This window comes from Loxodonta africana, chromosome 16 (assembly GCF_030014295.1).
Source record: "Loxodonta africana isolate mLoxAfr1 chromosome 16, mLoxAfr1.hap2, whole genome shotgun sequence".
Taxonomy (NCBI): Eukaryota; Metazoa; Chordata; class Mammalia; order Proboscidea; family Elephantidae; genus Loxodonta; species Loxodonta africana.
The window spans coordinates 76,617,106-76,630,001 of NC_087357.1; the positions used below are offsets into that span (position 1 = coordinate 76,617,106).

Here is a 12,896-nt window from a genome sequence, read left to right on the forward strand (position 1 = left end):
ACTCTGCTTAATTCCCAAAGAAATAGAAAAACAGAGCATCGAAAATCACTCAACACTAACATGACATTGGATAATAGTAATCTTGGTGCAGAGCCAGAAGGGGCCTCAGAAATCTAGACCAACCCAATTGCCATGATTCTTTGGATCACATGTCACCCTGGCAATGCTGAGAACCCGCCAGACTGAGCAGTCCCCAGTAAATGCTAAACCTCTTCTATTTTTACTGTGGAAATGAAAAAACCCAAGACTAAGTTAATTTAGAGCTTGTCCAAGGTCAAGATGTTGCACAGTTGGGGCCAGGTCCCCACCCGGGGTTCTTTTTCAAGGCACCGAGCTGACATTCAAATTCTCAGTGTAAAAAGGAAAAGTCTCTTCAAACCTAAACAGGCAATGTGGGTGCTCCACATGGCTCCTGGCACCCAGCCTCACACTGCCGGTAACCTGATGGGTGACCTTGGAGAATTTAGACACCAGTGTCATACCACCTGCTTCCGTCACAGACATACTGGGGGTGGTGACATCCGCGTGTGCCTCTGCGACTTACTCAGCCTTCCTCCTCTCCCACAGCCTTCCTGCCACTTTTAAGTTACCATGTGGGAATCCATGTATATTTCTGAAGAGGATCTGGGGACACACAACTCATTGTACACACAGCTGACTATCCATCCATTCAACAAATATTTACTGAACATCCACCTTGGGCCAAGTGCTATTCTAGGCATTAAGAGTATAGCAGTGAATCTGGCAGACAAAAATCTCACAGACATTATATTCTACTCCTAGTGACCTACAGCCACAGTGAGCACGACACCTGACATCTGACATCTACTCACAATAGTTTAGAAGAAGCACTTACATATTATGATCTTCACGATAACCCTCTGGGATATCCGGAGAACCCAAGCGCTCTGCTTTTAAGGCCATGCTCTTTCCAGTCACCCCTGCCACGTTTATGCCATGCTGTTAACCACACTAACAAAACGCCCCTCCTTTTTATTTACAACTGATTGTCAAACGGCCTAGTGAAGCAGTTACTGCTCCTGAGGCCTACCTCAGAGATATTGCAGGTTCGGTTCTAGGCTACCGCAATAAAGCAACTATCTTAACAAAGCAAGTCACGAATTTTTTGGTTTCCCAGTGCATACAAAAGTTCTGTTCATACTGCACTGTAGTATATTAAGTGTGCAACAGCATTATATCTAAAATAAACAAGGTACATATCTTAATTAAAAAATACTTGGCTCTTAAAAAATGCTAACCATCGTCTGAGCTTTCAGTGAGTCATAATTCTTTTTGTTGGTGGAAGGTCTTGCCTCAATGCTTATGGCTGCTGACTGATCAGGGTGGTGTCTGCTAAAGATTAGGGTGGCTGTGGCAATTTCTTAAAATGAGACAACAATGAAGTATGCCGCATTGATTGACTCTTCCTTTCATGAAAGATTTCTCTATAGCATGTGATGCTGTTTGATAGCATTTTACCCACAATAGAACTTCTTTCAAAATTGGAGTCAATCCTCTCAGACCCTCCCCCTGTTCTACTAAGCTAATGTGATATTCTAAATCCCTTCTTGTCATTTCAGCAACGTTCACAGCATCTTCTCCAGGAGTAGGTTCCATCTCAAGAAACCACTTTCTCTGCTCAACAAGCAACTCCTCATCAGTCAAAAGTTTTCGCAGGAGATTGTGACAATTCAGTCACATCTTCAGGCTCCACGTCTAATTCTAGTTCTCTTGCTGTTTCCACCACATCTGTAGTTACTTCCTCCACTGAAGACTTCAACCCCTCAAAGTCATCCATGAGGGTTGGAACTAACTTCTTCCAAACTCCTGTTAATGTTGATATTTTGACCTCCTCCCATGAATCATCAATGTTCTTAATGGCATTTAGAATGGTGAATCCTTTCCAGAAGGTTTTCAATTTACTTTGTCCAGAACCATCAGAGAAATCACTTTTTTTGGCAGCTATAATCATACAAAATGTACTATTAAATAATAAGACTTGAAAGTCAAAATTACTCCTTGATCCATGGCTGCAGAATGGATGTCATGTTAAAAAAAAAAAAAAAAAGCAGGCATGAAAACAACATTAATCTCCTTATACATCTCCATCGGAGCTCTTGGGCGATGAGGTGCATTGTCAATGAGCGGTAATATTTTGAAAGGAATCTTTTTTTCTGAGCAGTAGGTCTCAACAGTGGGCTTAAAATATTCAGCAAACTATGTTGTAAACAGATGTGCTGTCATCCAGCTTTGTTGTTCCATTTATAGAACCCAGGCAGAATAGATTTGGCATAATTCTTGAGAGCCTTAGGATTTTCAGAATGGTAAATGAGCACTGGCTTCAACTTAAAGTCACCAGCTGCATTAGCCCCTAACAGGGGAGTCAGCCTGTCCTTTGAAGCTCTGAAGGCAGGCACTGACTTCTCCTCTCTAGCTATGAAAGTCCCAGACAGTATCTTCTTCCAATGTAAGGCTGTTTCTTCTACACTGAAAATCCGTTGTTTAGTGCAGCTGCCTTCACCAATTTCCTTAGCTGGATCTCCTGGATAACCTGCTGCAGCTCTACAGCAGCACTTGCCGCTTCGCCCTGCACTTCCATGTTATGGAGATGGCTTCTTTCCTCAAACCTCGTCCATCAACCACTGCTAGCTTCAAACCTTTCTTCTGCAGCTTCCTCACTTCTCTCAGCCTTCAGGCCTTGCTCTGGAGGAGGCTTTGGTTTAAGGGAATCTTGTGGCTGGTCTGATCATCGATTCAGACAAGTAAAACTTTCTCCATACTAGCAATAAGACTGTTTTGCTTTCTTATCACCCATGTGTTCACTGGAGTAGTACTTTGCAAGAACTTTTCCTTTGCATTCACAGCTTAGCTGACTGTCTGGTGCAAGAGGCCTAGGATTTGGCCTATCTCAGCTTTCAACATGCCTTCTTCACTAAGCTTAGTCATTTCTAGCTTTTGACATGCAACTCTTCCTTTCACTTGAATATTTAAAGGCCCCTGTACAGTTATTAACTGGCCTAATTTGAATATCATCATGCCTCAGGGAATAGGAAGGTCCAAGGAGAGGGAGAGAGATGGGGGAACGGCTGTTCAGTGGGGCAGTCAGAACACAGAGAACATTTACCAATTAAGTTTGCCATCTTATATGGGCAGGGCTCGTGGCACCTCGTAACATCACAGATCACCGTAACAGATACAATCATGAAAAAGTGTGAAATATTGTGAAAGTTACCAAAATGTGACACAGAGACATGAAATGAGCACATGCTGTTGGACAAATGGCACCGATAGAATTGGTAGACGCAGGGTTGCCACCAACCTTCATTTTGTAAAAAATACTGTATCTGCGAAGCGTAATAAAGCAAAACTCATTGCTTTATCGAGTCAATTCCTACTCATAGCAACCCCATAAGACAGAGTGGAACTGCCCCATAGGATTTCCAAGGAGCAGCTGGTAGATTCGAACTGCCAACCTTTTGGTTAGCAGCCAATCTCTTAAGCACTGCACCACCGGGGCCCTGCAATAAAGCAAAGCACAACAAAATGAAGTATGCCTGTAATTGTTTTGCAGAGTAGGAGACAAACTCAGAGAGGCTAACTGCCTTGCTCTAGGTCTAAAACTTTGTAAGGCCTGACCACCACCCCCTCTTCCCACCACTCCACCCCTGTAATGGCCTCATCTGCTGACTGCGTTACCACACAAAGATGGGGCCACGTGTAATGGACATTCATCTACTGTCTTTGCCTGCTCAATATCCCTTCCGCTTTTCTTCTTCTGGAGAACTGCTTCTGCCCTACTCTAAAAATCCATGCAGTACTGTCCCGGGCTGCCCATCACCGCATCCCATCACCTCACCGTAATGATTGGTCTCACTGCAAAAAGCTGGCCTCAGGTGGACACACAACCCTAGCCAGACCAATCAGAATACCCCAGAAGACTTCACTGCCTGGAGCGGATGGGATAGAGCTCCCTTATTCTCAGGTCAGCGGCTGTGAGGAGGGAAGCCCAGACCTCAGAGCATAAGGCCACGCTCCAGGCCCAGGGGAAAAGCCTGTAGCACTCAGGGGTCAGCCATCCCAAATGTAACATAAGATAATAAATCTCTCTTTTCTGCCTAAGCCAGTCTGAGCTAAGTTTCTGTCGCTAAGAATGAAGGTGTCCTGAGTGAATATCAAAATCAAAACAAAACCAACTGTCATCAAGTCAACTTCAGCTCATGGCAAAGCCCACGTGTGTCAGAGCAGAACTGTGCTCTATGGGGCTTTCGGCGGCTGATTTTTCAGAAGCAGACTGCCTTCAACAGGCCTTTCTTCTGAGAAGCCTCCGGGTGGACTCAAACCTCCAACCTTTCAGTTAGCAGCCACGTGTTTTAGCCATTTGCATACCAAGGAACTTTTGAAAGAAAACACACAAGGCTAAATAAAATCCACCCTTCACTAGGAAACCTCTTCTCAGCCCTTGGTGTCAAGTTCCTCCACCCATTCCTCTCAAACAGCACAGTTAAAAGAACCAAAAGGAAAACTATAATAGTTGGACCTTTTACTGCTGGCCCTTCCCCTGCTGACCCTCCGGAATAAAGAAAATGTGGCTGTACCCAAAGAAGAGAGAGCGAGAACAAAAGGCCCAGGTAACCTCTAAAGCCAAAAAACCAAACCTGGTACTGTCAATTCCGACTCATGGTGACCCTATAGGACCAGGCAGAACCACCCCACAGGGTTTCCAAGGAGCGGCTGGTGTATTCGAACTGCTGACCTTTTGGTTAGAGGCCACAGCTCTTAACCACTGCACCACCAGGGCTCCTAGGTAACCTCCTCTGAATAATAAATAACCCACACCCGATAATCAGCAGCCCACCTGCACTTATCCTGCTGAAAAAGCCTGGCAGATTTATTTCCTTAAAAAAAGAAGAAGAATTTTCCATCCCCAAAACTATGGCCCCCAGACGTAGTTTTAACCCAGAACTGAAACCATTCCCGAAGCCCACCCTTTGGAAAAAGATTAGACAGGACTAGCAAACAAACACAACACACGTGAGGACTGTGCTCCTTACTTCAATCAGATCCACTGCCCCACTACGGGACACGAGACCAAATGGGCGGCTCTGGTCTGAGAGCAGGATGAGAAGGCAGGAAGGGACAGGAGCTGGTCGAATGGACACAGGGAACCAGGGGTGGAAAGGGGAAGTATGCTGTCACATTGTGGGAATTGCAGCTGAAGTCACAAAACAATACGTGTATAAATTTTTGTATGAGAAATTAACTTGAGCTGTAAACTTTCACCTAAAGCACAATAAAAAAAACAATAATAATTTTCCAACTTGAACTTCCAACAGTACATACTGCTAAAATGCCAAGTAACAGCTAAGCCCCTCCCTCAGTGCAGCCTTGCGGTCCTCCACTCCAACCCCACCTTCCTTCCACCCAGAGCAAATGCAAACCCTCTGTTCTCCTCAGACTGGTCTAATGACTGCACCCCAAAAACACACTGCTCCCCTCCGCCACTTGGCCTCAGCTCTGGCTGTGCTAGGGCCTAAAACGTCTTCCCTCTCTCGCTCTGCGCATTCAGCTCCCCCTCAACACCCAGCTCAAGTCCCAGGGCCTCCATGAGCCTTCCGCGGCTTTCAACAGATGCTGCTATCTCCACTCCCTTCACTTTGGAAAGGCCAGGTCAGCCAGCTGCTAGGAAGCTAGACAGGAGGCCCAAGGAAAGGGAAGAAAATATTCAGCTCTGAGCACACCAGGAGAGAAGTCCAGTGAGCAGTCACCAAGTTCTGCCTTTCTGCCTCAGAAGGGAGGCCTAGGGGTGAAATGGTTTGGGGTACTCTCCACATTTAAACAGTAATTAGAGCCAATGGGTATGAATAAGAGTGTCTGGGTAAAGTATGTAGTATACCAAACAAAACCCAGTGCCACTGAGTTGATTCCAACTCATAGTGACCCTGCAGGACAGATCAGAACTGCCCCGTAGGGTTTCCAAGATTGTTAATCTTTTTCCCCCCCCCCTCTTTTTTTAAATTGTGCTTTAAATGAAAGTTTACAATTCAAGTCAGTTTCTCATTCAAAAACTTACACACACATTGTTATGTGACCCTAGTTGCTCTCCCTGCAATGTGAGAGCACACTCCTCCTCTCCACCCTATATTTGAGTTCTTCATCCCACTTTTCTCCTGCTCCATCAGGGATTCTCTGTGGTGTTCCCCGTCAGGGCAGTCATTGGTGGTAACCGGGCACCATCTAGTTCTTCTGGTCTCAGGCTGATGGAGTCTCTGGCTTATGTGGCCCTTTCAAGATTGTTAATCTTTATGGAAGCAGACTGCCACATCTTTCTCCCATAGAGCAGCTGGTGGGTTTGAACCACTGACCTTTCAGTTAGCAGCCAAGCACTTAACCACTGTGCCACCAGGGCTCCTTATGTAGCATACAGAGTTTTTAAAACAAGGAAAAGGCCTGCTTTCATTTGTGCCACTCAAATGATCCGCCTCATAATGGTACCCTCTCCTGAGAGTCTCATTCCCCCAACTAGGTGGCAAGCTGGGGTCTGGAATTAGATCTTACACAGTTCTGTCTCCGTCTCCACCCCAGCCCCATCCAGGTCAAGCCCAGGACCAGGCACTTACGTACTCTCCCAGTCTCATGACGCCCTCCTGGTAACTCTGAGGCAGGCAGCCAAGCACTCTTAGCCCCATTTTACAGATAAAGACACCGAGGTTCATGCCAGGAAAAGGCCCCTGCTCCACAGGCAGGGAGTTAAGATCTTCAAGTAAGAAAACCCAGACGTTATTAACAGAATCGAAGAGAAAAAACAAAAGGCAGCATGGGTTCTGGTGCCACAAAAGATTCTGGTCCAACTGTGAAAAAACCACTAGACTCAAGCCAAGAGTTCTCTCCTCTCCCTACTGCCAGCTGGGACAAAGGTGACCACTTCTTCCCTACAGATCCATGCATCGGGACAAGGAGAGGCTACACAACCCCAGAGTTCCCAACATCAAGATGCGACCTGAAATTGTAGCGGGAGGGTCTAACCAGCTAAGAGGACAGACCGCCCCAGACAAGGAATGAGTAGCGCTAGGCTTAGCCCCAGATTTAAGCCTGAACTCTGATACCTTTCTGCCCTTGACAGCTGGCAGGACTTCCCATCTTTCAGGTTAGAGCCCAGAACCCAATGTAATGCAGATACTGAACAACACTCATCTCGCTAACTGTCATGGATTGAATTGTGTCTCTCAAAAACATGCATATCAATTTGGCTAGACCATGATTCCCAGTATTGTGTGATTGTCCACCATTTTGTCATCTGGTGTGATTTTCCTGTGAGTTGAAATCCTATCTCTACGATGTTAATGAGATGGGATTAGAGGCAGCTCTGTTAATGAGGTGAGAAATCAATCCACAAGATTAGATTGTGATTTAAGCCAATCTCTTTTGAGACATAAAAGAGAAAAATGAGCAGAGAGACAGGGGGACCTCATACAACCAAGAAACAAGAGCCAGGCGAACAGCATGTTCTTTAGACCCAGGGTCTCTGGGCTGAGAAGCTCCTCAACCAGGGGAAGATTGATGACAAGGACCTTCCTCCAGAGCCAACAGACAGAGAAAGCCTTCCCCTGGAGCTGGCACCCTGAATTTGGGCTTGTAGCCTACTAGACTGAAAGAATGAATTTCTCTTTGTTAAAGCCATCCACCTGTGGTATTTCTGTTAGAGTAGCATTAGATAACTAAGACACTAACCCAAAACCAAAGCCGTTGCCACTGAGTCGATTCCAACTCATGCCGATTCCATGTGTTACATAGTAGAACTGAGCTCTACAGGGTAATCTTGGCGATAATCTTTACAGAAACAGATTGCCAGGCCTTTCTTCCACATTGCTGCTGGGTGGTTCTGAACTGCCTACCTTTCGGTTAGTATTCAAGCACAAACCATGTGTGCCACCCAGGGACCTAGCCCATCTCACTAGGGTTGCCAGAAGAATTAAGCCAGATATGAACATGCATCAGAAGACACAAAATGCTTAACGGCAACACAGTATCAATCCTGGAACAGGGGTCCCCACCCACCCCACCCCCAAAATAAACCAACAACACTGATGTTTCTTACTCCATTCTACACCCCCAGGAGCTGAGCACGGTGGTCTATAAATGTCTGGGGACCTCACTGAGCAGGAGCTGCCCAGATGGATTTGGTTTACCTACCTGCCCAACACCTAGGTCACGTGTTCTCCCCAGTTTCCTTCTGGTTCCAGGCTCCATGGGCAGGCTGCCAGCCATCCTTGGCCTGGGGCACCACAGACTTCCAGGGGACTGGGCACTGCAGTCCAGGAGCCCACACAGGTGTGCAATCCACCAAGGGGGACCCTAACTGGGCAATGACGGCACCTCCAATGTGAAGGGATGGTTAAGACGGAGGCCTACTCTTGCTAAGATGGATCCTGGGGAGGCAAGCTGGTTCTTCTCTCGAGATCCCACAAGGGTCTTGTACCGAGGCCAGCTCACACTAAGAGATGCGGACCCACGTGCAGAGCAGACACTGCTGGGGAGAGGAATGAGGCAGAAGGCAGTACTGGGTTTCCTTGACTTTGGCTCCTGAGGACAAGGCAGGAGCCTCCACCTCTTCAACCAGAGAAGCTCGTTTACGCACTGAGCTTTTGCCCAAAAGTAGGGTTCCCTGGCTAAAGGGAAAAAAAGTTGGAAAACCACTGCACAACCATTCAAACTTTACAAGCACCCAAAACTCTACTACTAACCTTCACACCACGCCACTCCCTCCCCTAGAACCTCTAGGTGGCATCCTGACATAGTGAATTCTATTCTAATTTTTTTTTTTTAATGCATTAACTAAAATTGACTTAACTTCACCTTGAAAATTACCTTTCTGAGGATTTCATAACCCTCTGTGAAGCCAGAAAACTGCACTGTGGTAAAACTAGGATCTGAACTCACTGCCCCAGGGGATAAAATCCAGACCCTATTCCATCCTTTTCTTAAAGGTCAGGACTAGTTCCTAGAACTCTGACCCAGGAAGGCCCCACTTTCTCCACCAGGCATGGAAAGATGGGACCTTGTTAATGGCAATTTATTCACGGATTTGCAGTGGTTAAAACTAGCGCGGATCCATACACATTCCAAGGAGATTTTCCATTCTGCACTCTAACTTCTATTCTTCCTCTGAAAGCGTTCTGGAAATAGGTCTCTGATAAACTTCCTCCTTCAAAAATAGATAGGCAGATACATAAAATGATAGATTGAACCAAAAAACCCACTGCCATCAAGTCAATGCCGACTCATGGCGACCCCACGTGTTACACACTGATCCATAGGGTTTTCTTGGCTGTAATCTTAACGAAAGCAGATCACCAGGTCTTTCTCCCATGGCACCCCTAGATGGGTTCGAACTGCCAACCTTTGGGTTAGTAGCTGAGCACAAACTACATCACTCAGGGGTTATAAATAGGTAGGCAGACAGATGTTACTGTTATTGTTAGGTGCCGGCGTGGAGTTGGTTCTGACTCATAGTAACCCTACGCACAACAGAGCGAAACACTGCCCAGTCCTGCCCCATCCTCACAATTGTTGCTATGGTTGAGCCCACTGTTGTAGCCACTGTATCAGTCCATCTCATCGAGGGTCTTCTCCTTTTTCGCTGACCCTCTGCTTCACCAAGCATGATGTCCTTCTCTAGGGACTTATCCCTCCTGGTAACATTTCTGAAGTATATGAGACGAAGTCTCATCATCCTCGCTTCTAAGGAGCATGCTGGCTGTACTTCTTCCAAGACAGATTTGGTCATTCTTTTGGCAGTTCACGGTATATTCAATTCAGTATTCTTCGCCAACACCACAATTCAAAGGCATCAATTCTTCTTCGGTCTTCCTTATTCACTGTCCAGCTTTCGCGTGCATCTGAGGCAATTGAAAACACCATGGCTTGGGTCAGACGCACCTTAGTCCTCAAGGTGACATCTTTGCTTTTCATCACTTTAAAGAGGTCTTTTGCAGCTGGTTTGCCCAATGCAATGTGTCTTTTGATTTCTTGACTGCTGCTTCCGTGGCTGTTGATTGTGAATCCAAGTAAAATGAAATCCCTGACAACCTCAATCTTTTCTCCGTTTATCATGATGTTGCTTATTGGTCCAGTTGTGAGGATTTCTGTTTTCTTTATGTTGAGGTGTAATCCATACTGAAGGCTTTGGTCTTTGATCTTCATTAGTAAGGGCTTCAAGTCCTCTTCACTTTCAGCAAGCAAGGTTGTGTCATCTGCGTATCGCAGGTTGTTAATGAGTCTTCCTCCAATCCTGATGCCACGTTCTTCTTCATGTAGTCCAGCTTCTCAGATTATTTGTTCAGCATACAGATTGAATAGGTATGGTGAAAGGATATGACCCTGACACACAGCTCTCCTGGCTTTAAACCACGCAGTATCCCCTTGCTCTGTTTGAATGGCTGCCTCTTATCCATGTACAGATTTCTCATAAGCACAATTAAGTGTTCCAAAATTCCCATTCTCCACAATGTTAGCTATAATTTGTTATACGTTATATGTGTTTTTTTTTTTTTTTTTTTAGGCAAATAAATAAGAGCAATTAAAAAGAAAAAATTACCCGGATGATGTCTTCCTCTGTCCTCTCCCATGGCCACATCTGACAGTCTCAGCATCTTTCAAAGCACCATCCCAGGGGAGAACTGGGTTTGCCCAGCAACCCAGATGCCAACCACAGTTGAGCAGGCAGAATGCAGGTTGGAGGGACAGAAATACAAGAGTTGAAAGCCCAAACTGGAGACGGAAGGGCTGCCGATGAAACAGCCTGCTCTGTGGCCAAGAGAGTTTAGTCTCTCTGCATGTCAGTTTCCTTCAGTTATAAAAGTTGAGGTTGGGATGGCCAATACACATCAGAGCCGCTACGAGGAACAGCTTATAAAATCATTCCCTTAACAAGTGAGGCTTTTAACAGCCAAATAAATGGGTCCGATCAGCCTTCTGCATGTAAGTGCTAAGAGCAATTTCTCAGCCCTCTTGGTTCACTCGTAAAACAGGGGCAAGACCTGGAAAAGGTGGCACTCACTGTTCCCTGACTTCAAATGTGTTAAATGAAGCAAGAAATCATCATTCAAAACTCATGGTGCCCAATATGAGCATTTTAACGACTCCGAGCCGGAGTTTTCTTTCCAGCAAAGTAGAACTAATAAAGTTCATAGAGCAGTAACAATTAAATAAGAAATGACAAAGCAGATGCCTGCTACACAGTAGGTGCCTAATAAATGCTAGTTCTCTCTCTCCCCCGTTTAGGAGGCTGGCTACACACCCCCCAACTAGGCCAGGCCAAGCCTTTCGCTTGCGGCAAACTCCCAGCAGCTCCCCCACACGCACACCCTCCCTCACGGATGCCAGGCACACTCTCCAAACGGTCACCCCTAAGACCAAGGACACAGGGGGCCCTGAAGACACCAGCAAGGGAACCGGCCCACCAGCCTTTCCTGCTCAGGCAACTCAGTCCCGTCAGGGAGAGAGCTGAGCCGCAGCAGCAACTACCAGGATTTTCCCATGGTGCAGTGCAACTTCCCCAACTTTTCCCGGCCCACAGAAACCTAGCCGGCATTGTGCACAATCAGCCACAGCTCTGGGGGAGGAAGGGAGCTGAGACAGCCGGAGAGTGAAAAGGCACAAGTGATCCTGCGACGGGGTGGAAGGGCTCAAAATCCAGGAGCGCCAGTCCTAGCCCGGCCTCCCCAGCCTTCCAGACTTGATCAAAGGCTCGCACAGGCTCCCCAGGGACTAGCGGATGGTGAAGAGATTAGGAAAGAGGCTGACAGACAGACAGACATCCGTCTGAGGTCCCCCGGTGGCTGGATCTGGCGGCCTCCGACGGACCCGCTTCTGTAGCACCTAGGAGGTTCAAGACCTTCTGTGCGGGGCACTGATCACAGCGAGCGGTGGCACTGGGGGACCAGGTGTGCATGGGGGATCCACCTATCGTCCCCTCCCGCAGATGGGATAAGGCGGGAAGGTTCTACCCGAGGCCAGCGCCAGGTAGATCGGTGGCCCTCCACCTGGGAAGCTGGGGAGACAAGGCGTGGAAGGCAAGTGCCAGAGGCCGGGAGCGGGGGTCCGACACTCACCCGCGCCCTCGGCGGGCTGCGGCGGCCCGACCACGCCGTTCAGGTAGAGGATGGGCAGCAGGTGAGGCTGCGTCTTCTCCAGCGCCGCCCGCAGGTCCTGGAAGTGGTCCCGCTCCTTGGCCAGGAGCAGCTTGAGCAGCAGCTCCGCCTTGGCGCCTCCCGCCTCCTCGTCCAGCTGCCGCCGCTCGCCGGGGCTCAGCGCGCCCGCGGCCTCCAGCAGCCCGAGCACGGCTTCCACCTCCGTCATGGCCTGGGCCAGGCTCTGCTGACACTGAGCGAGCAGCTCCCGGCGCTGGGGCTCCATGGTGGCCGGCGGGCGCGCAGGGGGCGGCGGGGGGCGCGCAGGGGGCGGCGGGGGGCGGCGGGCGGCGGGCGCGCAGAGGGCGGCGGGGGGCGCGCAGGGGGCGCGCAGGGGGCGCGCAGGGGGCGCGCAGGGGGCGCGCAGGGGGCGCGCAGGGGGCCCGCGGCGCCTCCGGCCGGGCGGGCGAGCGCCGGCTGCAGCCCTAGCGCGCCGGGAGCCGCGAGGCCGCGGGGGCCATGGGCCGGGGCCTGGGCGGCTGCGGCCCGGGGAGCCGAGCGGCGCTCAGCAGCGGCCGCCTCCCGGGCTCAGGAGCGCAGCCATGTTGGCTGCGGCGGCGGCGGGACTGGGAGAGGAGGAGGAGGAGACGGAGGAGGAGAAGGAGGCGGAGGAGGTGGGGACGGCGGCCGGGGCGCGCCCCGAGGCCGGGCTGCGGCCGGGCATGCTCCCCTCCCCCTCCGCGCGCGCTCCCTCCCCGGCTCCGCGCG

At 49.0% G+C, this 12,896-nt stretch overlaps 1 protein-coding gene across 1 annotated transcript in view; it reads right to left on the minus strand.

Annotated features, from left to right (window-relative positions):
- DLG5 (discs large MAGUK scaffold protein 5) overlaps positions 1-12,414 on the minus strand; it is a 181,808-nt gene extending 169,394 nt beyond the window's left edge. The window contains exon 1 of the mRNA XM_010589261.3: positions 12,111-12,414. Within this exon, the coding sequence (XP_010587563.2) occupies positions 12,111-12,414 (304 nt within the window). The remainder of the gene's footprint in view (positions 1-12,110) is intronic.
- Positions 12,415-12,896: the final 482 nt, after the last annotated feature.